Source organism: Vombatus ursinus, unplaced genomic scaffold, assembly GCF_900497805.2.
Source record: "Vombatus ursinus unplaced genomic scaffold, bare-nosed wombat genome assembly UNPS02014779.1, whole genome shotgun sequence".
Taxonomy (NCBI): domain Eukaryota; kingdom Metazoa; phylum Chordata; class Mammalia; order Diprotodontia; family Vombatidae; genus Vombatus; species Vombatus ursinus.
Genome location: NW_020954557.1, coordinates 23,763,798 through 23,791,672, shown reverse-complemented (window position 1 = coordinate 23,791,672; position 27,875 = coordinate 23,763,798). Strand labels below are relative to the sequence as shown.

The following is a 27,875-nucleotide window of genomic DNA, read 5'->3' as shown; positions in this document are numbered from 1 at the left end:
GAACTGAAGCCTTGAGAATAAAACCTAGGTCATTCTAACCAATAGTGGAAGACTATTACTTCTAAATTATATTTGACCCCTTCCTAAAACATCTTTCTGCTCATTACTGTCTCTAAAAAGCCAGTATCATCATTTAATTTTTCCTTGCATTACTAAGGAAACTTTTAAGTTTTTTTTCTTTAATTTTTATTTCTAGCAAGAATATTAGAAATCTTTGCCATATTCCCAGGATCCTTGGTAGCACATCATTCTTCTGCCTCTCTAATCTTCTTCTTAATGGTTCCAATTAAACATAAAGGTCTCTTCATTACTTAGGAAGACATTTATTCATATCAAGAAAACTCTTTTAAAACATGTCTTCATTTATTCCTGACTCTGACATTATTGTAATTGATCCGAACTGCTTCTTTACTCAGAATGATTTATCACTTTCACTGCAGGAGATTGCAGCAATTTCTGAAGTGCTAAGCTTATTAAGCTTGCCTTTCCATTGAAATAGAATTTTAAATACCAGTTTAACATATAGCTGTCAGTCCATCTGTCAACATACATGTAGTTAGCCATTTTTTCTTTCTCTGAAGAAAAATGCCAAGGCACCACTCTTTGAAATATCATCCCATTACCTACTCAAGAACGGAGATAATTTAAGGCTTCAATATTACAACAGAAGAGCTATCAGGTATGATTTTGATCATCTTTATCTAGATGTTGGGACTAAGTAAAAAAAACTGCTGACATTTCGTTGCATTCATGATCTGGTCATCTACAAGATTCCTGGGTATTTTCATCTTTTTTGAATGTCAGTAATGAATGATTATGGACAACATATCTTTAATCTTTACTTTTTACTTTGTGCTCTTTACTCAATCTGAAGCAGACTCTAACTGATGTGGTAGATAGACTTTGCATCATTGGTTATCTATTTTTTTGTTTATTTCCAGTTGCTATTGCAATATAAATATATTGAGGAGTAAGTAGCATGAGAGCAAATAGAAAAAAAAAGTCATGTTGAAACAGAAATAACTTCAGAAATCTGAGAATACTCCAGGAAATATTGGATGAGTTAAATACTCTGAGTAGCTCTTTCACTATGTAATCCATATCTGGTCAAATTTGACTTTGGAATTGTAACCACATTCAATTCTATTCTGCAGTTCATAACAAGATTTCAATTTTTGATATGACACTAATAAAAAAGTCTAAGCAAATGTTTTCAGATCATACACCATCACTTTTTAAATTCCATATTGAAGGTATCCACGATGATTAATTATGAAGTAGAATTCTCCCCACTCCCAACTTCTAAAAATAGTAAGAATATGAATTATAGGTTAGATTTTTTTCATGGACAAAGCTCTACAGTACTTGGCTTTTGCTACATTGAATGGGTGCGTGTCAAGCTCCATAGCATGGCATGCTGATTCAGAAATCAAACCTTTCCTTCTACGTCTACTGATAATGAAACAGGAAAGAGAATTAATGAACTTTTAATCATCTAATATGCTAAGAAAAAAGGTTTTGCAGCTCCTTAAATAAGGCAAGTTTAGAAGTAAAGCTCTGTTTGAAGGCTTACAAAATCTTATTTCCTGAATTTACTAACTGGATAAAGTGCTATCATGCTTTTTTTTTTTAAATCATTCCTTTAATTCCAATGATAAATGAATTATGGCCAATACTATTTTGCAAGATAAGACAGTAATGGAGGTCTAAAAATAGTGGCTAGCAAAAGGAATGTTTTACTTACTCTTGCACCATCATTTCCAGCTGTGCCTTCAGCACCTTTCTCCCCTAATCCACCCTGTGAAAATCAACCAAAAGGCCATATTACCTACCCCAATAGTCGAGAATAAAATAGAATAGTCAAGAATAAAAGTATGGAGTCAAAATGAGCAAAATCAGTCAGTCTTACTCTGTCTCCCTTTGGGCCAGGAGTTCCTGCAATTCCTCTTTCTCCTGGCATACCTTGAAGTCCCGGAGGACCTGCATCACCAGGAGTCCCACTGGGTCCCGGACTACCCTAAATGAACAAAATGTGATGATTTCATTCAGATGTTTATATTGTCGATTTGGGACCACACTAAGTTTTCCGAGTGAAAAAAGTAATACTCTAGGCGTGTGTGTGTATATATAAATACATATATATATATATATATATTTCTCTCTTTTTTGAGAATAGTGGAGACTTGAAACAAGAAATCCATTTGCAAAGTTTTCTTTAGTAATAAAAAGGAAAGGTTCTATTGGTAGCATTTTTTCACATGCTTCAATGACAGGGGAATTTTAAATTTTATGTACTGCCTGAGTGATTACAATGGAGCATATTAGGCACAGTCAAGACCATTTGCAACATTGTCTTCAGATTTGGGGATGACTGTGCAGATGTTGGCCATATGCTCTTTAACTAGTCACAAAATGGCACTCAAGGGGAGAGAACACATTTTTGCTTCACATAGTTCACTGTATAAATGCTTGGCCTTAGGAAACATAGACTCATATCTTTAGCAAGGAGTGTCATGAGATTTGAGACAAGGGGGAAAAAAATTAACATCAATCATTGGAAAAGTTTTATAATAAACTTCACTGTTCTAGAATATGTCTTTTTTTCCTGCTTTTGGGAGTTATTACTAGGAATACATATTATCAACTCTGGAAGATATTTTTAAAGAAGTAGACCTAATATCTTTATTGACATATTAAAAATATTTTTGTACATGCTATGATTTGCCATGTCTAAAGAATTCATCATTAGCCGCACAATCAAAACAAATACGTTTAACTACTATTGTGTGGTTATGTAATATTTTAAAAAAACTTGACATTATGTAAATAAATACTTTATTGCTTACCTTGGGACCATCAGGACCATGGCCTCCAGCCATCCCCTTTTCACCTGGAAGTCCTGTTATTCCAGGTTCACCTCTCTCCCCTGGATTACCACGTTCTCCCTAAATATGTAAAATAATATCATTTTATTTATGTATTTCATCAAAATATTTTATGCATTCTGCATAAAGATTTCTACTTCTGAAAAAAATAGCATAGAAAAAATATTTTGGCCAGATTTACTTATTTAGCAATAAGAAAATCAACTTAAACAAAGCATGACAGTTTCATAAAACAAAATATTTTCCCATAAAATGGATTTTCATTTGGCAATAGTTAGCACTTATTATAAATGATAAATATGAGAACAAAAAAAGATACTATCAAGAGGGTATGATGGTCCATGCCTATAATCCTAACTAATGGAGAGTCAGAACCTAATGTATCTCTTGAGCTTGAGAGTTCTGAGCTGCACTGGGCTATGCAAATTGGGTGTTGTCACTAAGTTAAGCATTACTATGATTAGCCCCCAGAGCAGGCATCCATGGTATTCTTAAGTAAGGCTGAACTGGTCAAGGTTGAAAACCTGGAAATCTCTCATGCCAATCACTAGTGAGATAGAGCCTGTAAGTAACTTCATTACTTGCAAAGAGACCTAGTCAGAAGAAGGAAGGAGGAGAAGGTCATGGAGGTGGAGAAAGAAGAGGAGGAGGAAAATAAGGTGGAAGAAGAGTAAGAGGGAAAAAAAGAGGAGGGAAGAAAGAGAATGGGGAGAAAGAGGAGGAGGAGACTAAAGACAGCAGAGAAGATAAAGATTCAAAGTCAACCAGGAAAAGGAATATACTTACTCGAGGACCTAAAGGACCAACTGCTCCTGGATCTCCAGGAACACCCTATAAAAGAAAATAAGAATTGGATAGAGAGAATAGAGACATTGAGTTTAGACATTAAATACATTACATTGCGCTAGAAAATAAAGAGAAATCTTTCCTGATTTGCCTAAATGTGCAGATTTAATTACTCCATCAAATTGATATATTATAAATATGTACATTTTTGGCATTCTGAGAGATATCATTTCATTGATACCAAAATACTTTCTTGATAGCAGATGATTAATAAATACTTGTTGACTAGTTATACTCAGATGATAGAAATTTTTTAATGCTTAATTATCTTGACTTCATTTGACGGTAGAGAGAACAACCAAGTCACTGGTTGCAAAGCATAATCTGTGAAGCTTATAGTCATAAGATATTTATCAAACATCAGCTGTTGCTTTTCAAATACTAATGTATTTGCAGATCTCTCAAAAAGACAGATCTTTCTTTCACTGTATTCACTTGGGTTTAATGATCTTAAAATCAAAGGAAGTGAAGTGAAAAGAACAAAAATGATAAATATAAAATTACTGTTGGAAACCGACCCTTTCATAATAACTTTTTTGAACTAATGCAGCAAACTGATGACTACCAGAAAGATTTTGGTTTGTTAAACTGGAATCTTGTCATTCTGATAAAGATAATAACTCATAGGAAGGAAAGTCATTCAACAGATAAAGTCTATTGGCTCTACAATAACAGAAACCAAATGGTTGATAAATTTGGCTCAACTATATAAAGTGGCTTTGGATAGAGCTTAATAAATATTTAAGATTTAAAAAGTACCTGGTCACCTGGCTTCCCACCTTCTCCTGGAGGACCTGGAGGACCAGGTAGCCCCTAAAAGAAAAAAATTTGGAATGTCCCTGTGAACATGTAAATCTTTAAGGGACCACAGATGTTAATAATTCACCTTCACCATGCATAGATCTATCATTAGATATTTAAACAAGATATTACACAGAAACATACTAAAGTAAAAATAAAAACCATGGATACATATTTGAGTCAGAAAACTACGGCCAGATTCTCATTTTGAGATACCAGTTTAGCTAATAGGGATGATATTTTGATAAAAATGTTCTTTTCTCTAGAATTTCAGATTTGAAGCTGGGAAGGGACCATGGAGGTCATTAGTCTAATACCCTCCTAATTTTACAGATGAGAAAACTGGAACTTAGAAAAAGTCAATTGACTTGTCCAAGGTCATGCGAAAAAGGAACAAAGTTGAGACTTGACCCAAGTCTTCTGACTCCAAATCCATCACTCTTTCCACTGCTATGCTGCTTCTAAATTTGACGTGACTAAAACTAGCAAACTTTCCCAGAATATTAGAAAACCACAAATTCTGTAATATTTTTCACCTCCGATTTATCCAAGGATTTACACAGTGAGCAATGAATGCTCTGAGATTTAAAGTTATCGGATAAACCTTAAGGCACAAAGAAAATTAATTAGTTCTGTTTTATTTAGAAATTTTTAGAATAAAATCATATGTTCTAGGAAAATAATTTGTAAAATAAAAGAAGTTAATATTCTACTATATCTGGTTACATTTTAAAACACTACCCATTTAATTAATGACATAAGAAATGGAAAAAAAAATCACATAATGGCACACCTGAAAACCTGTAGGGCCTGGAGGGCCTTGCTCTCCTCTTTCCCCTGCTAGACCCTAAGTAATAAAAGAAAGAATACCATGAGCACAGCCAGATTCCTTACACATGTTCTCTAGTTACATGTGCCAATAGGTGCATACTTTTCCTTTGTGATTTTTCCAACATTTTTTTGAGTTTAGCTAGATATGATAAAGTAAAGTCAATGTTATCAAAGAACATTCTTTGAAGTTCTCCTAGAGTGAAACTCTTCAAAAACCTAGTAAATGTTTTTTTTTCTTCTTCAAGTTTTAAAAATCAACATTTCCCCAATTTCCCAACACAACTTTTACCTAAGTAGTCTTAGTTTCAGACATGAGTAAATGGAGTCAAACTAGAAATTTACAAAGGAAAGAAGAATCTCTGAATTTATGTGAAAATTACTCCCTTTTACCATTTCTCCACTTTTAATTTAAAAGTTTAACACAACCTACTATATTCTACTTTTAAGTACTAGAAATATCATTAATCAAGACTTCAAAACCAAGAAAATAACTAAAGAAAGAAAAGTTAACATCTAAGTATGAAAATATAGGGCAGAGATATATCAACATACAGATTTCTCTTATGAGTAAAGATAAAGAGACTGGACCTACACATTCATTGGTAGAGTGCAATGTCAGAGGTAGGACCTGAATCCAAGTGTTTCCTTTTATAAAGTCAGTTTTCTATCTGCTACTCTATGCTACCTTTCTAAAATATCACATAATAAAATCCATGGAAAGCCCTTGAGGAGTAAGGGTATATTTGAGGAGAAAAATAGCATTTTCTATCAAATATGAATTACATTTTATCATGAATTCACATGTTTTGTCATATTTCATAAAATGATCTACTCCCATTTTGCAGATCTATAAACTACACCACGAAAAAAAGATATTATTCTCAGTGTCTTGTTTCAAAGTAGTAGTAAGATTTTTAATATTTAAAAGTCTAGGAAAATTCTTATAATTCCTAACAAAAGAAATTCACAATATAAAACAAAATGAGTTAATAGATATTTCACTATTCATAAAATTTCATGAAAGTTCACCTCTCATAATTAAAACATGAAGTATTATCTTTAAAACCCAACTATTTATTTAGAGCTTACTCACAGAGGGGCCTACAGGACCTGCTGGGCCAACTTCACCATCTTTGCCTGGAGCTCCCTAAAATTACACAGTGAAAACTTGTAAGGTAATGTACTTGTACAGCATGACAAAGACATTAGAACTGGAGATAATTAAGTTGAAAGTCAGGAAATGGATATTCACCCTCTGTCCTGGGACACCAGCATTTCCAGCTTCTCCAGGTTTTCCAGGATCCCCCTAGTGCATAAACAGAAGCTATTTACACAATAATCGGTTTCCTAAAAAAGTTGGATCTTAAAATGAGGTTTTTAATGAATAAGTAACACATACTATACACTGTACTTACACTGCTGCCTTTGGGACCAGGAAGGCCCATACTACCAGGCTGTCCCCTAATTCCTACTGAGCCTGCAGGACCAGGGCGACCATCTTCTCCTGGAGCACCCTATGAAAATATCCCATGTGCTTTGTCAAACATATGATTTTTTAACATAGTTGATTTCCAAGTAATCCTTAAAACCATATTGTCATCTGTGGCTTCATAACATAGAAAAGTTATCTAAGTTTTAAAATAGCTAACATCTTGTTTTACATAATTGTACATGTATAACCTATATCTGACTGCTTATTGACTCAGGGAGGGGAGTGGGAAAGGAGGGAGGGAGGAACAGAATTTGGAATTCAAAGCTTTAAGTAAAAATGTTTTTTTAAAAAAAATGGGGGAAAAATAGCTGACATCTCATTCTTACTACCATAGCTAATTTATCAAAACAAAAATCAACCAGCACCAAGATGTTTTAAAATTATCATTTTCTTTCTATGAAGATCACTTCATCTGGTTCCTTTTGTAGGACTTTTGGATGGATTAAACAAAAAATAATATTTCCAGTTATCACCAGAGCCTGAATTTGTATGCAGAATTTCCAAATTAAGTATAGTGTGGTCAGGTAAGCATACATTCATTTCCTCTAGTAGTAACTTCCAGGGACTAGTTTCCCACCCACTGTTTGAAAATAAATGTCAATTGTCTCAGAGAATGCCTTCAATAATATAATGTGCAAAAGAGTGACAAAGAAAATGAAAACACAATGGAATGCCACTAAAAATGTGGGTGTATATGATAAACATAATCTAGGCTAAAATATTACTCTAGGTTGTTTTTGTGGAGGGGAGGGGAGAATTTGAATCTATGTGATAAATAGCATGAAGGCTATTACTATAGCTGTATTTGAAAACCTGGTTTCTAATGAGTTGTAGAAAATCAAATCAAAGTTGGACAATCTCTTCATATTAAGCCTGAAAAAGTTCATGGTGTAGGTAGGACACAAATAGAAGTCTGAAAGCTTTAGAAAATTTGATGGGCTTCTAAAACCTCATATCATATAGACTGTAGATCTGTTTTAATGTAGGCTGTCAATCTTTGACTCCCAAACACCCAATACCTTACGCAGGGCTATTACTCTGAAGGGTACTTATATTCCTACCACTTTCATTATGTCTTCCCTTTCTATTTGCTTTCTCCTTGTAGACAACTTAAGAGGTCTCACAAGTTCCAAAAGGTGATGCTACCTGAGAAAAACACAGCCTTTGAGAATGTTAAACCTGTGCTTCCCTCTCTGATATAACTGGACTTTTCAAGGTTTTGTTTAGGAATTTTTAAGATCATTTTTTTGAGTTTTATTTTTACCCTGAACCCCCTCCTTCTAATCCATCATGGGACCATTCCTATTCAGACCTTACAATCTTCCCAAGTTAGTTCTCCTGAAACTTTTCACTACTAAGAAGTAACCAAATTTCTTCAGTCACCTCCTATACCCTCTATGAATAAGTGATGATTTTTTTTCCTTTCCTTTCCCATTAACTTTTCCTGCCTGGAAACCAAACTCCTTGAATTCCTATTCAATAAACCCCAGTGGCTTCCTATTGCTTTTAGGAGTAAATACTACATGCTCTGTCTGGCATTCAAAGTCCTTCATAACCTAGTCCCCTCCTAACTTTCCAGTCATCTTACACCTTGCTCTTGAACATATACTCTTCATTCTAGGGACACTGGCCTCCTGGCTGTTCCATGAAGAAGACACTCCATCTCTTGGGTCCTGGCATTTTCTCTGGCTATCCACCATGCCTGGAATACTCTCCCTCCTCCACTCTGCCTACTGATCTCCCTGGTTTCCTTTTAGTCCCAAATAAAATCCCACCTTCTACAGGAAGCTTACTCTTTTAATTCCAGTGCTTTCCCTCTGTTAATTATTTCTTCTTTGTCCTATATGTAGCTTACTTTGTATATGTTTGTTTACATATTGTCTCTCCCACTAAATTGTAAACTCCTTTGAGGGCAGGGCCTGTCTTTTACCTCTTTTGGTATCTCCAGAATTTAGCATAGTGTCTGGCCTGGCACAAAGTAGGCACTTAATAAATATTTATTGAATTTGAATGGATACTATGTCATATATGTAATATAATGAAGAGTCAAGGCACTCAGTTCCATAAGAATTAAAACTATCCCAAGGGTTGAGTGAATGACCACATTCAAACTTATACCCAAATTCATATGTGAAATCCAAACATTTAAGTTTCTCTAACTAGATGCCAAGTTTTACACCTAATTTTACCACTCAGAATGAAATAATGAGTGTATGATGAAATGAGAATTTCACCAGAGCTGAATATCACCAAAATCAAGAAAATGTAATATTATCCACCTTCCCATCACATGCAGAGCTATATATTTTTAAGTCATTGTGTCCATCAAATTTTTGGTCAATTTCTCAGTCCATATGAAAATAAATAGAACCAAAGGATTGGTTTTTCCACATGAAAACAAGGTCAATATTCAGTTGATCAAATGGCATCAAAATAAAATATGTTTCACCATTTACGTAGAGAAGGCTAACATCTTTTATTAACATCTTATTTACCAAAGGTCCAAGTTTTCCCTCAGGACCTTGAACACCAGGATTTCCAGTCAGACCCTAAAAATGAAAAAAAAAAGTTATCACCACAACTGAACTACTACTTATAACTGCAAAGAGCAACAAAATATCTGATTGAGCAAACATAATGTTCTCTTGGTTAAGTGCCTTCTTTGGTGTGGAAAATCTGCTTTTTCCATTATGAATGGATTAATAGAGGAGCTCTATGTGGAGACAAAGCATGGTATCATAGAAAGCAGGTAGACAAAATCAGAAGAGATAAATTTAAATCTCTTCACTGACTCTCTAAGGCTGTATGACCTTGGGCATGCTAATCTATAATATCATCAAGCCTCATTTTCCTTACTTACAAAATGGGAATAATAATATTTAAGCTACCTCTCTCATAGGGTTGTAGTGAGGAGAAAATAAGATAATGCTTATAAAGTATTAAATAAATGCAATTAATTGGTACCATTTTGTCCATGCTTAACCCTATCATGGAAGTGGAAATTCTGACAGGTACACATAGGAATAACCCTGTGGCTCATAGAACAGCCTCCAGAGTACTTCCCAACTGAAGCTTCTCAATGGTGACTCCAAAAGAGCATACTAATTCCCCACCATTCATCAAACAAGCTGCTGGGAAATGGGGAGAAAATACAGGAGGAGGTAGAAAGATGTTCTCTCCTCAAGCAAATCTCTCAGTTGTGAAATACTGAAACAAGGCTTTCCTATAGGTGATTGGAAAGATGAATAATTTTGAAAATGTTGAATCCCAGATGAAAACACAAATACAGTGGAATGGAAATTCATTTTAAAATAAAATGACTTTGAAGACATAAAAAAATGTTGAAAGTTATCTTAAGAGGAAATAATTTCTATTTTCTTACCCTTGCACCTGGAAGACCAGGTTCCCCTGTACGCCCTGGATCTCCTTGACCTCCTTTGGGTCCTGAAGAACCTGCTGGACCACGCTCTCCCTGTGCTCCCTATATAAAATGAAACAGTTCTGATAAGTGGAAAAATCACAGTAACAACAACCGTAAATCTTTGTTTATAGATTAGCAGGTCAAACTCTTCACATATTGGCATCTTCCCATTCTGATGGAAGGTTTCAGTTTAGAAATGAAATTTACATTACATTCACATTTCACTGTCAGGCTAATTTCAGTTGGCACAAATAGGAAAAAAACATGCATATTTAATCGTTACAGAAATAATTCCTAATTTTTGTCACTGAAATCAACAAAGTACCTAAAAAAAAGTCAAATACATGAAATAGTTCTAAAATTATATTAAAATATAGCTGGTAAACCAAGGGTTGCCATTGGTAGGCCTATAACTGCCCAGAGATATTTCTTGAATGCCTGAAACATGTTTCCCACTTCTCTCTTCTTCCTCCCCCAATTCATTAACCATAGGACCTTAGAACCAGGGATTTAGCTTGCTTTCCTAGTGAATTAGTCCTAGAATTACTGACAGTGGGTGAAAGGATGAACCTAGAGGCAGATACTAGATTCAGTGCTAGACTTGGAGTCAGGAAAACCTGAGTTTGAATAGCGCCTTAGATACACACTAGCTTTGTCACCCCAGGCATATCCCTTAGATGCAATCGGCCTCAGTTTCTTCACCTGGATAACAATAGCACCTGCCTCACAGGTCAGTGAGGATCAAATGAAGTAATGTACGTAAAATGCTTTGCAAACCTTAAAGCACCATATATGTAGTAGTAGTAGTAGTAGTAGTAGGAGGAGGAGGAGGAGGAGGAGGAGGAGGAGGAGGAGGAGGAGGAGTAGTTGTAGTAGTAGTAGTAGTAGTAGTAGTAGTAACAATCTGGATCAAGAACTTTAAATTTCATTAGAAATTGCTTCATTTGCTATTGACTGACACCTGGGGATACCACTCTCTTAAGATAGGTTTTTCATTAATCAGATTACCTTACCTTTGGTCCAGGCAAGCCATCAGAACCTGGAAAACCACGATTGCCAGGAGAGCCCTAAAAATGAACAGAAATAATTCTGAATTTGTGTCTTTCCTTCTTATTCAATAGACATTTTAAAAATGGCAGCTTGAGTTTTTCAACATCTATACACATTTCTTACAAACCCTGACTTTGTTCCAGTCTAAAAGTTGGAATAAAATTCCAGATTTTTAAAAAAAATCAAATAAATTCCTGGACTCAGAAAATGACATTTAAAAGTTTAGGACTACTGCTAACAAAAATTTTGCAAACACACAAGGCTTTCAACTTTTTACTTTACTTTAAAATGATTTTAAATCAACCTTATATTTCTAGAACTACTACGTGTCAGTACTATCCCCAATTTAATGTAGATAATAATATATAATAGGTAATAATATATTATTACATATCTATTATACAATATAGTATTATATATGTTATATAACATATAACATACCATATACTATATACATAATGCATACATAATATATACATAGTATCTCCCCATGTCCCTAAAAGGATGTGTTTTATCTTCCTTACCCTTTCTCCTACTGGACCTGGAGGACCAACAGTTCCTGGGTCTCCTCTGGGTCCTCTTTTTCCTTCTTCACCGATTGGACCTATTGGACCCTGAATACCATGTGGGCCCTATGGAAGACAGAAAGAATTACATGTGAAACTGAAGTTTGGTGTATATAATTGTTTTAATGTAATAAATGCAATAAATCAACATATTCCAAACTATATTGAATTATTAAGTTTTGAGTATATTAAATATTTTAACCCTCTCTGTTATTATTTGATAGACTTCGACCAGATCCAAATTTGTATCATTGTCAACCTATGAAATTCAAGAAAAATAACTGGTCTGATTTGAACTTCAAGTATTTTTTGACTTACTGGTTCACCTTTGGGTCCTGCTTCTCCTTTAAAGCCCGGTACTCCAGGATCTCCCTGAAATAAAAATCTTAATACTTAGAAGAGATCAATGCACCAAACAGCCCAAATGGCTATATTTGTAGTAGAAAGAGAAATCAATTGAAAGGCACCCTTCTCAGTGATTTCAATTAAAATCAACAAGTATTTATTTATTAAGCACCTCATATGTGCAAGATAGTATGCTAGGGATACTAAGATAAGAAAATCCAACCCTACCTTACCCCCAATCAAGGAGTTTTCAATCTATTTCCTCTTTTTTTCTTTTTTTTGTAATGCAGACTGTCAGCCTTTCTGAAAATTACAGTTTGAGAGTGTTGCCTAGAGTACTGAAAGATTAATACATTTACTCCTGATCACAAAGTGTGTTAGAAGCCGGACCTGAACCCATCTCTTCTTGTCTCCAAGGCTAGCCCTCTCTTTAATAAGCCAAGCTGCTTCTCAAATAAAATATATGAATAATATGAAAGGAAAAGTCATAAAAGCTGTGAGGATTGAGTGCACATGAAACTCAATACAATCTGGTGAAACACCCCATTATTCCTTTGTCTCTCACAGTTTTTACATGTATAAAATTGTCTTGTTTTGATTCAAATTAAAATTAGTTATAACAGCTATAGATAATGCCTCTGAAAATTGTTTTAGTCAGTGGATTTGTTCATCTAACATGAAAAAAAGATTAATTATTTAGAGCTTTATTTATAATGTGGGAATTTTAGGGATTCTACTGCACAATTGCTTGGGACAAAGGAAGCAAGGATCCATATTGGAGACTTTATCTATATGCTTTCTCAAAAAATTAAGATACTGTTTACATTTTATGAAGACTCTTTTCCTTCTATTTAATCAAATTGATGATAGCAGTAATACTCAGAAGCAGAGTAAATCAATAATAATGACTTAAAAAAAACTTCCAATGGAAAATCAAACTAATTAGATGACAGAGAATACAAAATATACATGTGAAGAATTAAGAAGAAATATATTAAATTGTTATACTACATGAGCTATCACATATTAAATGTATTCATTAAAATCAAGTTAAATTATATTTACGTGAGCACAAATGCTCAAAGTATTCATCCCTAATAGGGATACTGAAGTATTTCTCATAAAACCAGTAGGGATAAAGGAATTATCTTTGTGTCAGTGAAATTCATTCCCTTTGGAAATTAAATTGGTTATGATCCAAAGTAGACAATATGTTGGAATAAACCATTTAACCTATTTTAAGGAAAAAGAAAAAATCAGTAACATATGTCTCTAAGATGTCCAAATGTTAGAAGAGTATAAATTATTTTTTTAAATTAAACTACCTATAAAATTGAGTGAAGACCATTGAAATGATGATCTTACTTTTTAAGTTTTCCAAAGATATTTTAACCATGTATTAAAATAGGTTATATTATACTCATCAAATAAATTACTTTCTCAGAATGCAAAAGGAGACATTGAAAATCAATCACTCTTTTTTTTCATTTCACAGACATAAAGCACTTGGCTTTGGTTATTTATATTATTGGGATTTTATATACTGGATTGAATCATGTTACATATTGTTTCTGTTAAGTCTTCTTAGTTTCATGATCCATTAAGAATGTAATTATTTCCAAAGAACTTTACCGTTTGGCCACGAATTCCAGGTTGGCCTGTGCTGCCCTGAGGTCCTGGAGAGCCAGGAGGTCCTGAAGAGCCAGGAGGACCTGAAGTACCTGGAGAGCCCTACAAAACGTAGAAGTGCTTTGATAAGCAAACCAAGAGAGAAGACTAAGATTTTACCATCAAAACAAAAGCCTGAGTTTAAATTTCATGTGCAATTCACTTAAGAACTTACTGTTGGACCTTTTGCACCAGGTGTACCATCAGTTCCCACTGTTCCCTAAAAAATAAATAAGAATGCATCTGAAAGTCACCTTAAAAATTACTACATCAGAAATCCAATACTTCATTTAAAAAAATCATTTAAGTCACCATTGTCACTATGTAACATTTAATTTCCTGGAAGAAATTTGTAAAATTATAGGCAGTCTTGGGAATCAAAAAAAAAAATCAAAACAATTTTAACAATCTTATCTGGGAGCCTGGGAATTAGGCAGTTCCACAAAACATTATGATAAAAAATAGGCAACATTAGTTTGGATATTGATAATTTTTGTGGTATTTTGAAAGTGAATTATACAGTCTTCCTATTAAACTGCCAGAGAGGTGAAAACCTTATAATAATCCTTTTTTCAGTACTTTTATAATCTAACCCCCTGTGATAAGGTCAACACAAACTTGCTATATCTAACCTTTAGTAAAGACTTTTTTTCTTTCTTCAAAATACTTTCCAATACAGGCAGCTAGGTGGCCCAGTGGATAGGGCACCAGCCCTGGAGTCAGTAGTACCTGAGTTCAAATACGGCCTCAGACATATAATACTTACTAGCTGTGTGACTCTGGGCAAGTCACTTAACCCCAATTGCCTCACCAAAAAAAAAAAACTTTCCAATCCATTATGTCATGTGATCCACATAGAGACCAAGTTTATATCAAAGCTGAAATCATCCATGTTGAAATTAAACTTAATAAAGATTAAAAAAAATTACTATGTCAATAGAAACACAATAGTGTGACTCCTAGGAAGTTAGGGGAAGAGAAAAAATGAAAACACATTTACAAAAAATAATAATAATAATAATTTATAGGGCTAATGCCTAACCTTAATATTCAAAATTCCCAAAGCACCTCAAAACATTCTTTTCATTTTGTCTTATAAATTCACATATTCTAAGATCCTAAAGAGTATTTAGGATAGAAATACTGAATTTATCTTTTATTTAAAAAATCAAAGTGCAAAATAGATTACCCTGTTCAACAACTTACAGGGAGGCCTTGAGATCCAACTGGTCCTAGAGGTCCCGTTTCACCTCTCTGTCCCTGAGGACCTTCAGGACCACGTGCTCCAGTGGGACCTGCTTCACCCTATTAAAATACATGAAAAATCATCAGATAATGTTTTTAACATAGGCAGAAAGTAACATAGGTGATACAAGTCATTCTAAGTTTTAAATTGCAAACCCAAAGTTAAGACGCCACACTGGAGCCAACACAATCTGCATTTGTGTCTGAAACCATTATTTAACAACTTCCATGGGTGCTAGATCGAGGACTGGTTCATATCTCATTGGTTTGTCTCAAATCTCTATTGTCTTTCATTTAATGAAGCATCCATCCTAGGTGTTTATCTTAGAGGACCTTAAATGTCCCATGCTTTCTCCTTTCAAAGTCGTGGTTCATGCTGTTCTACCTATAATTCTCTCCTCCAAATTTCCACCTGTCAAAATCCTGCTTCCCTTAAAGGACCATCTCAAGCATCAACTCCTTATAAAGACTCCCTTGATTCTGCTCCCACCCTACTCCTCATTCCCTCTAATTACATATGATCCTTCCATCTTCTGAATTATCATGATAATTTTTTAAAATTTCCTTTATGTCATTTTAATTTTAATTTCTATTCTGGTTATTTGTGTATATTCCTTCTCTCATCTTTTTAATTGTAAACTTCTGGAAAGTAAGGCTTTGTCTTTTATTGTCCCACAGTATCTACAATAAAGTTTTACAAATTATATAGTAATCTGGTTTTTTTGTTTATTTTAATGATGAATGAATGAATGTCATTGGTCTCTGATGGGCATATTCTCAGGGCAAGAATTTAGTTAAAGTTATATTTATATACACAGACATATCCTCATACTATACACTCTAAAATGCTAGAGAGCTGAATTTGTATTTGATAGGTTCATATTCAAACATACCCAAGGGGGTTTACTTAAGCTACTCTCCCCATACCTAAATCCTCATCAAATGATTTAGACATCTATGAAGCAGTTGCTTAGCAGAAAATAATATAATAGGATACAATGCAATACACATTATATGAATATCCATTGTTTGTAGAGCACTAAGTAAAACTCTAGAAGACGTGCAAAATTTAGTTAAATCACAGTTAAATCTTTTACGGAATTTAAAATCTTGTAAGGGTATCCAAATAGCACTATACAAATACACATATTTACACATACATACCCAAACACACAATTTATTTTTTTTTCCTTAGGCAATTGGAGTTAAGTGACTTGCCCAGGGTCACATAGCTAGTAACTGTCAAGTGTTTGGTCTGAGGCCAGATTTGAACTCAGGACCTCCTGACTTCAGGGACGGTGCTCTATCCACTGTGCCACCTACCTGCCCCCACACAATTTAAAATGATGCTTTTTTCTCAAAAATTTCACAGCACTTTTCCTGAGCTTTTCCTTAACAATTATCACATTCTCCCTTGCTATGTGTATACATATTACCTGCTATTAGATTATTAGTTCACTTACATCCAAGTCTGTGACTTTTTTTTATATCCCCTGTGCATAACACAGCACTTTGTATGTATCAGGTCCATAAAAATGTTTGTTGAAATTAAATGGAAAGGTCCATGCCAAAGGCATTACCAAGAGTGAAGCCAAGAACTATCTAGAAGAGCTAGGTTTAATCAATAAATGAAAAATCATTTATTACATACCTATTATATGTTGCATGCTCTGCTAGGTGTTTGGAATATAAACAAAAAGACAATCCTTACTCTCAAGGATCTTACATGCTAACATACTTACACACATATACATACATATATTACATATATATGTATATGTATTAAATGTACAGATATGTGTTTACAGAATAAAGATAACAAGTACAAATAAATAACAAGGTAGTTCAATACTGGCTAGAGAAGTAAGGAACTACGAGCTGGTGCAGAGATCAGGAAAGGCTTTGTAGAAGGAGACAGATGATACAAAAGGAGGAAGATGGGAGGTGGAGTATCCATTGTATGGAACTGAAAGAAGGCTCAAAAGTATCAAAAAAAAAAAGAATTATTTTCCAATAAGGCTAAAAAGATACCTTGGATAAATATTGTAAAGGGCTTTACAAGATAAACAGAGGGGTTTGTATTTTTATCTAAGAGGTAGCTTCACTGGAATTTCTTGAGTAAGGGAGGTAATAATGATAATGATCATATCTGTGCTTAAGGAAAATCACTTTGGCAGAAGTGTGGAGGAGGAATCAATTAGGGAGCCAGTGCAATAGTCTACATGAGAGGATGAAATCAAAGTGTTTCTGTATGAGTAGAGATGAGTCAGATAGGAGAGATTTTTATGTAGGTAAAAATATTTTGGCAACGGATTGGCTATATGAGGTGAGAGAACGTGAAGATACCACTGAGGTTACAAGCCTAAGAAATAGGATGGAAGGTAATGCATTTAGCAGAAATAAGAAGGTTTGAAAGAAGTGTGTTTGGAGGTCAAGAGCAAGCTAATAAGTTCTATTTTGGATGTGTTAAGTTTGACATGTCTCCAGAACATCCTGTTTTAAATATCCAAGAGGTAGTCAGTAATGTGGGCTTGAAGTTCCAGAAAGAGACTGGACCCATAGATCTGTTAATCATCTGCATAGAAATGATAATTAAATTCCTAGGGATTACCCACAGTCAAAGGTCAAGATATAGATAATTAGCTAGCAAGAAGACCGAGACGGAGTTGTCAAAAAGGTAAGAAAAGAGCTAGGAGAAAGTAGTATTATAAAATCCTAGAGAGGAGAGAATATCCAAGAGGAGAAGGTGGTTGGGTGTCAATGTGGCTTAGTGGGCAATCAGGATGAAAACTGAGAAAACACATATATGGCAATTATGTGACCATGGTTCCCTTTGGAGAGAAGAATTTTAGTCAAATAATGAATTAGGTCAGAAGCTAAATTGCAAAGGGCTGAGGAGTAAGTGAGAGTAGAGGTAATGCAAGCAGAGTGTAGAAAGTTATTTCTAGGAGATTGGCAGAGCAAGATAGGAAAGAAATGATGGCTTTAGGAATGTAATGCCTATTGAAATTTTTTTAAACATTGAAGTTAGTCATGTTAGAAAGCTGTAAGGAAGGAACTCCTCGCTAGAGAGAGGTTGAATATTGGAGAGGTTGATTGAAGATGCAATATGATGGGAGAAAACAGGAAGTTTCAAGTAGAGGGACTGACCTTGGCAAAGAGAAGGACTACCTCGTTATCAGGCATGTGAGTAGGAATAGAGGAGGTAGATGGTAGAGAAATCCAGGGCTAGGCTTTAGCAAGGAAAGGGTGAGTAGATCAAGGAAGTGAAGGACTGACTGGAGAGTTAGGGATTAATTCCTCAGGCAGGTCTTGGAACTAAATAATTAGCAGCAGAGGGCCAACGCAGAGATAGATGTACAGAGGCCTACCAGATGCAGAATTAGGTCATGACTCACTAGTAAGTAAGGAGGGTTCCTTGGATCTGATTCAGTTTTTTATTTACCTAAAAATTTGAATAAAGGATTATCATAAGGTTTCCAAGGACATTTCTTATTTCAAATAAGAATGGCTATATTTAACCAACTTTTCCCTAATGCATATAGACTTGATTTTCTCTTTTTAAAATTTAATTTACATTTGATAAAATTAATTTTATAAAGCAAAAAATCGATTTAGAAAATATCTCACCTTCTTGAAAGACCTCATGAGTTGGGATTTTTTTTTGCTTGCTTAATCCTCTCTTCCTCTACTAAAACCTGATTTTAATGCCTCATCATTGCAAGCAGCATGGATATGTTCCTGGCTTCTTAGATAGATAGAGAGATAGATAGATGGATGGATGGATGGATGGATGGATAGCTAGCTAGCTAGATAGATAGATAGATAGACAGACAGATAGACAGATAGACGGATGGACAGATAGATAGATAGATAGATAGATAGATAGATAGATAGATAGATAGATAGATAGATAGATAGATAGATGGATGGATAAATAGATAGATGGACAGATGGATGGATGGATGAATGGATGGATAGAGAGAGAGAGAGAGAGAGAGATAAAATGTAATACTAAAAATACAAACTGCTTCCTGCCAAGCTGAAAGTGTGGATCCAAAAGCGAACTATTTTTCAGCTATTACCAAGGACTAACCTAAGTTCCTAAAGGTTCATTAAAACACAATGGCCTGCAGGTGAGGAATTTTTGTTGCTGTTGTTGAACATAATAATTTACAAAAACTACCAAGGCATGGAGAACTGGGGATCTGTGTTGGGGAAGAGTATACCCACCTCTATCAAGTCACAAAGATTTTTCAAAGTATTGAAATAACCATCCCTGAAGCTTATGCTTCATTCCTTAAAAGGGAAAATTCCTAATACCTTTAATTTCTCACACACACATAATTGAACCACTTTTGACTCTGTATTATATGAAGTGAATGAACATTCACAGTTTATACATATATATGCACATTCACTTATATTAGATATACACATATGCATAAATATGCATCTACTATATGTGCATGTACATCTATTCACACATATATATGCACAAGTACGTGTATAAATATATATACATATGCACTCTATACATGTGTTAAGTAAAGAGAACTCTTAGAAATCAGATTTGCTTGGTTTAGGCCCAGTCCTGTTATTTAATTAGTGTTCAGGAAATCCTGATATGGAAATTCCTTCTAACAATACAGATTCACAACTTATCTTTTATTTATAGCTTAATCCTACAAAGCAACCTCTGCAGGGGTGGGGAACCTGCAGCCTTGAGGCCACATGTGGCTGCAGGTTCCCCACCCCTGCTCTAGTGTAATTTTCTCTTGACACAAATTTTAGAAAGTATGTGGCAGAGACTGTCATAATCAAAAAAGGTTTTTCTTTGTGTTTAGAATCATTCTTCTGAATGGGGGTGCAAATTGCATGTATTTTATATACAGCAGACTTTTATGTGTGCAAGTAGAGGACCCCCTGTAGATAATGGAACATATTGCCAAAGGAAAACTAGGTATGAGGAAATAATCCTACTGTACTGTTACTCCAAAACGAAGTGTTGCAGCTGTTTTCTGATTATATTTACTGAGTTCGGCAACATCTTAACATCCGTCTGGATATATCCTTGTGTATATCATCCAAACTAATGGGAGAAATGAATAAATAATGACTCACAACAAATGGAAATCATTCTGGAGGAACATTTTAATCCATGCCCTCTTATAGAGCCAAGTCCCCTCCTTTGTATACTTAAAAAAAATAAAGACCATTAAATCTGGGTGGGTAGTGGGGGAAAAAAAAAGCCAGCCTTGCATAAGAAAACAACTTCTTGATGAACTTAAATTGATTTAAAATTCCCATTTTTAAGGCCACTATGCTCTTTATTAATCCCAGACCTAGTAACAAGTACATATTTCCAATTCAAATTAAAACTGATATTCTTTTCAGCTGTCTCAGCTGCCTGGAGCTATAATCCAAATTCACCATATGAGCTGATACCACATAATGTAGATTTTAGTTGTAGAATTACAAAATCACAGTTAACTCCCCCTTAATTATATTTTTCTGTATTCAGTTCCTTTTTCTTTACCTACTTTACTTACACAGCAATACAGTGGCCAATGAAAATGTTATAGATTCTTTCTTAAGTTATACTAAATTATTAATAAAATGACACATTTCCTTTCAGAAGAAACCAATAATATAGAATGAAATAGTTAAAAGTCTTCTAACCTTCATTCCAGGATTTCCTGGAAATCCAGCAGAGCCAGTTATCCCAAGTGGACCCTAAGAAAAAAAGAGTGATTAGTCATTTAAATAATTGTTTATTATATAGCATTATACTTTTGAGCATCTTTATATGGACTACCCCCCACCTTTGACACATTGTTAATATATAATAGTTAGTTTTCTTGCTTTTTGTCTTAAACTTTGTTCTCATTGACAATATATAAGTTTCATTTCTACAATGATAAAAGGAATTAAAAGATACTAAAAAAAGAAATTAAGGATTATGGCTTCATGGCATTCCAGCTGAAACATTATCATTTGTGGCAGACAGTATTAAGGGAAAGAAATCATAAATGATAAAAGTCAAAGGTGTTTAAAATAGTATCTCAATGTTTGACACTTGCTCTAGTAATGTCATTAGGTAATAAAGTTGATATCAACCTGTTAGGTTGAATCTTTCCAAAGTTATGGTATACTTATAATTTGACTATAATACTGAGAATGGAGTTCAAATCTCTGGATTGGTGATGTCAATATGATTATCTGGCTATTTTAGACATGTAACTCAAGGGACTGATGAGCTCATTGCTACCAACTGTAATTTCCTATTGGATAATCTAGGGACAATAACAGTTAGAAGGCAGTTTAAGGCTCATGTGTACACACGCCCACAAACAGATGATACTAGGACTGGAAACAGTGCTCAATCTAAAATGAGAAGGGACCTATTTTCAAATACCAAATCCAGCCTCTGACACTTACTAGCTATGTGACCATGAGCAAGTCACTTGACTCTTCTAAACTTTTATTTCCTCAGCTCCTAAAATTGTTGTGGGGATAAAAAAAGGCAAATGAACAGTTAAATAGTCATGAAGACAGACAGAAAGAAAGGTCCCTTCTGACTTCACACCTTCCTACCCAGTCTAGAATCCTCTACTTAAAGGATGAATTAGTGCTTAAGGGAGAGAATAACAGGAATAATATGCTGCTCTTTAGACATCTTGAATTTCATTTGACAGCACTGAAGTGAGTAAAAAAGGTTTTAGGTCATGTCTTTGTTACTTCTATTTTGTTTCCTCTTGTTAGAAGCAATGAGGAGGAAGGATTCATTATTGGACAATTAGCCTCAAATACTGTCATGTTCTAGACTTAATATGCATAAAAACTGATTTAATACATATTAAATATTTTAGAGTCTTTAAATAGTGGCACATAGTGGTCATGAATATTCACTACAATGCTTTTCCTTAAAGATTTTCTTTCTTTGGTATTATGCTGGCATGGCACACTTTTTTGTGCAGCTTGACACAATCACATTACCATGAAAAATGTTTTATGTAATGAAACTTCTACTCAGTCAACAAGAACAATTTGCTCCATAAACTACTAATTCAGAAGAACATTTCTGCCAATTACCTTAAGCTCAATTGTTACAGGATTATTGCAATAGAACATTGAATTTTGTTTCTGAAAACCTACGTCTTGGTTGATTGAGTTAGAAAGACAAACATGCTAAATATATCTTCCCATTTCAAGGCAAACTTCTACATAAGCATGTAACACCTCAACTAACATTTTTCATCAGAGAAAAAAAAATTTGTATTCTGACCCTTATATTAACCCTGAACCACTAGATAATGTGAGGAAGAAAAAGCTCTTATCTTTAACTCAAATATCTTATAGAATACAAGAAATACCCATGGATACCTTTTCATTTTGTCAACATAGATGTGACTTTTATCCGTGAAACAATATGAATATACTCCAGCTTTCTATATCTGGATTAATTGGGATCATCTATGATGTGTGTGTATATATGTATATGTATATATATCCATATACAAACCTGAATGAGTATATATCTATATCCATGTATATGTGTATATAATTTATATACATACACAAATGATATGCGTGCATATTACCTTGCTGTGTAACCAAACTTCCTGAGACCTCTCCATTTTGTATAAAATGATAAACATTTGTTCTATTATTTTTTAGGTGAAGAATCTGGAAGTAGGAAGCAAAGGCCATTTATGCAAGCTAAGTTAAGGGAAATACAACCAATAAACCACATATCTGGATAGACAGAAACCTGAGAATGAGGCTATATTGCAGAAGTAATAACAAACATTTTAAATCTTCAGCCTAAAGAAGAAAGTCTTAAGAGAAAAAGTAGGCGGGGATAAAAGAAAGCTGACAAAGATACTAGGTGAGGTATGAGAGAAAGAGTGGTGGAATTAGTTTCTGTGCTTTTGTGAGGGAGATCTTTGGAGGCAACAATTCACATAATCTCACAAATAACATTATAAAATAGCCCTATAGGAATATGGTGACTAGACCCAAATCACCCAAGCGTTCTTACTGGTAGACCTATTAAATCAGGGAAGTCAATTTCTTGGGTTAGTTTCTTGGGAGCCTTCTAACCCGCAGGCATCTAAACCTTGCCTAGAAATTAATTGATAGTTATTAATTATTTAAGGAATTAATTAACATAAATATGTGAATCATATTCTATAAGAGAAAGAAAATTCCAAGTTGGTTGGTGATTTGTAAGGGGTTTATGAAACTCTCTGCTTAAGCTATAAACAGGGGTATTGTGAGCATCAAATGAAATAATGGATATAACACATTTTGCAAACCTTAAAATGCTATATAAATGCCAGTTGTTATTATTAATATAACCATTATCATCGTCATTATTTATTATTATTATTGTCTTACAGTCATCAGGACACCATCTGGTGATGACTTCACTTCCTGAGCTCAAGCAATATTTGTTGAGTAATATTGGGATGTGCTGGTAAATATCCAACAAATCACCTTGAACGGGTAGGTAATGTGTGTGTGTGTATATATATGTGTGTATATATATATATATATATATATATATATACGCTATTAAGTTTCATCTGCATTATTAATAATTTTTAAGTCTAGACAATTAACAGGACAATAAATCTAGTCCTGATGTATAATGATTGCCAATTTCTGAAATGTAAATGTTTACACTGAAAATTCAGCAATTGGCTTGCCAGTTTGAGATGGCTCTAGCACAATTCTGGGTATGAATCTGTTATTCCCCTAATAGAAATAATAGCTTCTTCCCTCAAAGAATAAGATATAGGTATAGTTTATTGACAGTTAATTATACTATAAAAAATCTCCATGAGAAGTCATGAGATTGCTGTTCAGTTTCATAATTATAGATGATAATTTGTAGGACAATATGAGATTCCCTGGAGAAAATCAGGATAGCATTTTCAGTACTAGGAAGAAGAACCACGGTGAAGGAAATGGAGAGAAATATAGCTCACCATTGGTCCAGGTTTTCCAGGCATTCCATGAGCACCACGTAGTCCCTAAGTGAGGAAAACACACAGTAGAAAAGATTACATCCTCTGTGGTAAGACACTTAATGACATTCACACATTTTCTTTTTAATTTTCATGTGTATAACTACTTTCTCTTAAAGAATAAATTTAATTTTGCTAAAGATAATGTGAATAAAAATCAAACTCTAATCTCAGGAATTTAATATCCATAAAATTCCTTGGTGGTATAATAGGAATGAGTATAATTGTACTTGTAATATTAATAAAGCAGGGTTAAAGGTTGAGAAAATGAAAGGGAGTGAAAAAGAGCTTAATAATTCTTTGTACTTCAGCGTAACTTCTTCTACCTAGTAAGCTCAAAGGCCTTTATAAATATGAATCCCTCATTCTTCTTAATAGCCAAGTTAACTTAGATTTAAGGTGCTTTTCACATAGATGAAATAACTGAGGAACAAAGAAACTTTATTCTCCCAAGGGCATCTAAGCGAAAAAGTGGATTCTAATTGTCCATTTTTCTTTTACCAGACCATCCTGGCTTTACACATTGTTATGTTTTTCTATTCATTTTTAAGAACAGAGAAATAACTTCATATTAAATTCAAAACAAGAATCTGAGAACTTTTATGAATAGCTAAAATATCTATTTTGGAAAAGTATAGCATAAGGCATTATGAAAGTGCATATCTTTCAACCTAAAAGACTTGCATGACACTTAATCCTTCCTAAAGGAAAGTCAGTTGTAGAAACTCCTTGAATTGCACATATTCAAAGGTTTGGGAAACTGGTCCAAAAGATGATTGGAATCAAAGCTCAACTCTCAAACTAAACATAGTTTGACCTATGTCATATCTATTAAGGGCAAAAACTTTCATTTCCTTAACTTCCAAGAGGATTCACACTGTTTCTTCAACCCATATGAAAATGAAAGACAATTGTTCATTATGATTAACATTCATTGGGATTTGCATTTAGATTTTAGCACTTATACTGTGTTCAGACTAATTCTTAATTGTGACAGCGAGGTGGCTGAGTTCAAATCCCAGACACATACTAGCTGTGTGACCTTGTGTGACACTTAACTTCTGTTTGTCTCAGTTTCCTCATCTATAAAATGAGGATAATAATAGCACATACCTGCCAGAGTTGTTATGATGATCAAATGAGATAATAATTGTGAAGTGTATAGCACAGTGTTTGGCACATACGTGCTGTATAAATGTTAGTTATTATCATTATTGTTATTATTACAAAAACTCCATTATGGTCTAAGATCAGATCAAGAATCTGACAAATCCCAAAATAGACATGTGCCGAAGGTCCAAGTTCTTTAAAGAATCATAATTTTTACAGGTATAAGACTTTGGAAGCCATCCCTCATTCCACATGAGGAATAAGATTAAGTCTCCCCTAAGACTAAATCCAACACACTTTCTTCTTGTGTTAGGCTAGAAACTGCTGTCACTGAAGTGACTAAAACTGACCTCCTTTTAGAAAAAATCAAGTCTATTCCAAATCTTTTAGGATAAAAATATACCATTCAATACCATTCAAATACCAATATATCATTCAAAGCAGGATAAAAAAGCAAATCACTGAAGTAATTTTTGAATCTGGCAGGTCATAATGGAATTTTTCAAATAACTCCAAGTTCTTGCCTCTTGTGCCACCATAAAGAATACAACCAAACCAATTAACTCCATTTTAGTTCCATTGAAAATGAATTTTTGTCTCGAAAATTACCTTTTGAAATAGATTCTTCATTTAGTCAGATTTTCTGCTAATGTGAACTAAGCCTGGGTCATAAAAAAAAATGTTTTCATGGAAATGCAGGGAAAATTTCCCACCTACTCCATCTCATGAAGTCAGGAGAAAAAGGAGATTCAGGGTCTGAAGGATTCACTGATTTCAAACCCACCTTTTCTCTACAAATATGTAAAAATAGATCCTATACTCAACTGATGGTAGTATTTAAGAATTTATAAATGATATCTGGGTAATTTTTTGGCAACAAAGGAAATATACTTGTTTATACCTTTACTACATATTTCTCTAGAATAATTTTATTTAATCATTTGTCCACTAAATTAATGATCTTCCTTTGTTAATTGGCATATTAAAAAACCTGAGGCCCAGCTTGATTTACAAACACACATACATTTGGACACATATGCATATATAAACATAATTATATATGTGTTGTATGTGTGTATTGTATATATTATCTATCAACTGTATGTTATATATGTTAGATGCATATATTATATCATGTGTATATATAAACATATATACATACATATGTATAGATGCATATGCATTTGAAAATCAAACTGGGCCTCAGTTTTTTTTAATGGGTGTGTATATAAGCATAAATATATACACACACACAAACACATATTCTATTAGAGGAAAAGTAATGCAAATGAATAAAGACAAAGAAAATATATAAACAGTGTTAAAGAAAGACAGAAATACTTACAGGGGCACCTTGTGGACCAAGCCTGCCTCTTTCTCCTGGCATTCCTCTGGGACCCTGTCATGTTTTTAAAAAGCAGTAATTATTTTTCATTTCAATGTCATTTCACCCAATAAAATCTAATAGAATACCTCAACCATAAAAAGAAGGAAAAAGCAGCAAGGTGTGTGATGGCACATACCAGTAATCCCTACTCCTGGGGAACCTGAAGCTAATAGATCACTTGAGCCCAGGAGTTATGAGCTACAGTAGTGGTAAATTAGGATGAGACCCCTGGAAGGGGTGGGGCACCAGGTTGTATAAGGAGAGGTAAATTGGCCCAGATTGGAAACAGAGCAACTCAAAAACAAAGCAGTCAATCCACGCTGATCAGAAATGGGCAGATCATAAAACCAGCCTAGGTAAGCTAGAGAGACACAGTCTCAAAAAAATATTTGGACTTAGAAAGAAAAAAAACCATAAAATGATTCAAATGGTAGTCATTTTTATTGCCATTTAAATTTTTCTAGTCACAGCAGTGAAAGTTATAGATTCATACAATTTTAGATCTAAAAGAGAACTTATATATTAACTGGTCTATTCCTTTAATTTTAAATGGAATGACTGCAGATTTTAACATTTTATAGCATGATCATTAATTAAAGGCTTTTCTTCATCTACCATAGATATAGCTCAATACTTCCAGTTCCCCCTATCAATGAGAATCCTAAAAAGCAATCACCTATAAATGTACCTCCTGTACTCAAGAAGGTATCCTAGTAGATTTAATTTGCTCAGAAATAAAAAAAGTCATCTTGACAACATCTAGAGAATTAATAGGTTACATTGATAACTTTTTTATATATACTCCTAAATGCAAAAATATATCATAAGATCTAAAATGATACCCACCAAAGGACCCATTGCACCCATAGCACCTGTAGGGCCAGCTTCACCCTAAAAGGAAAACAGGAAAATTACAACATTATTAAAAGGTTGTGGTTAACGCTGTCACCTGGGAAAATCACATGGTTAATTTTCAATGCCAGGTATAGAATTTATTTTCTGTAGCTCTCTAAATGCCATTGAAATTTGACTCATGAAGTGTTTGGCAGTTTAAAGTGAAGTTGGGGAATCTAACCAATCTTGTGAAATCATAACACAGAGAAACAAACTTAAGGATAAGGACTGAATCTGTGATTTCTTTGTTTTAGGGAATTCTTGATGGGGAATTTCTCTCTGTGCAGGTGACCACCTTC

General features: G+C 34.0%; 1 protein-coding gene across 1 annotated transcript in view; it reads right to left on the bottom strand.

Moving 5' to 3' along the window:
- Positions 1-27,875, bottom strand: part of COL5A2 (collagen type V alpha 2 chain) — a 197,924-nt gene that overhangs the window by 35,000 nt on the left and 135,049 nt on the right. The window contains exons 15-35 of the mRNA XM_027865920.1: positions 27,529-27,573; positions 26,641-26,694; positions 24,147-24,191; positions 20,833-20,886; positions 15,112-15,210; positions 14,081-14,125; positions 13,870-13,968; positions 12,211-12,264; positions 11,851-11,958; positions 11,290-11,343; positions 10,238-10,336; positions 9,351-9,404; positions 6,779-6,877; positions 6,616-6,669; positions 6,457-6,510; positions 5,326-5,379; positions 4,491-4,544; positions 3,672-3,716; positions 2,847-2,945; positions 1,910-2,017; positions 1,745-1,798 (exon numbers count right to left, since the gene is read on the bottom strand). Of these exons, the coding sequence (XP_027721721.1) occupies positions 1,745-1,798; positions 1,910-2,017; positions 2,847-2,945; positions 3,672-3,716; positions 4,491-4,544; positions 5,326-5,379; positions 6,457-6,510; positions 6,616-6,669; positions 6,779-6,877; positions 9,351-9,404; positions 10,238-10,336; positions 11,290-11,343; positions 11,851-11,958; positions 12,211-12,264; positions 13,870-13,968; positions 14,081-14,125; positions 15,112-15,210; positions 20,833-20,886; positions 24,147-24,191; positions 26,641-26,694; positions 27,529-27,573 (1,431 nt within the window). The remainder of the gene's footprint in view (positions 1-1,744; positions 1,799-1,909; positions 2,018-2,846; positions 2,946-3,671; positions 3,717-4,490; positions 4,545-5,325; positions 5,380-6,456; positions 6,511-6,615; positions 6,670-6,778; positions 6,878-9,350; positions 9,405-10,237; positions 10,337-11,289; positions 11,344-11,850; positions 11,959-12,210; positions 12,265-13,869; positions 13,969-14,080; positions 14,126-15,111; positions 15,211-20,832; positions 20,887-24,146; positions 24,192-26,640; positions 26,695-27,528; positions 27,574-27,875) is intronic.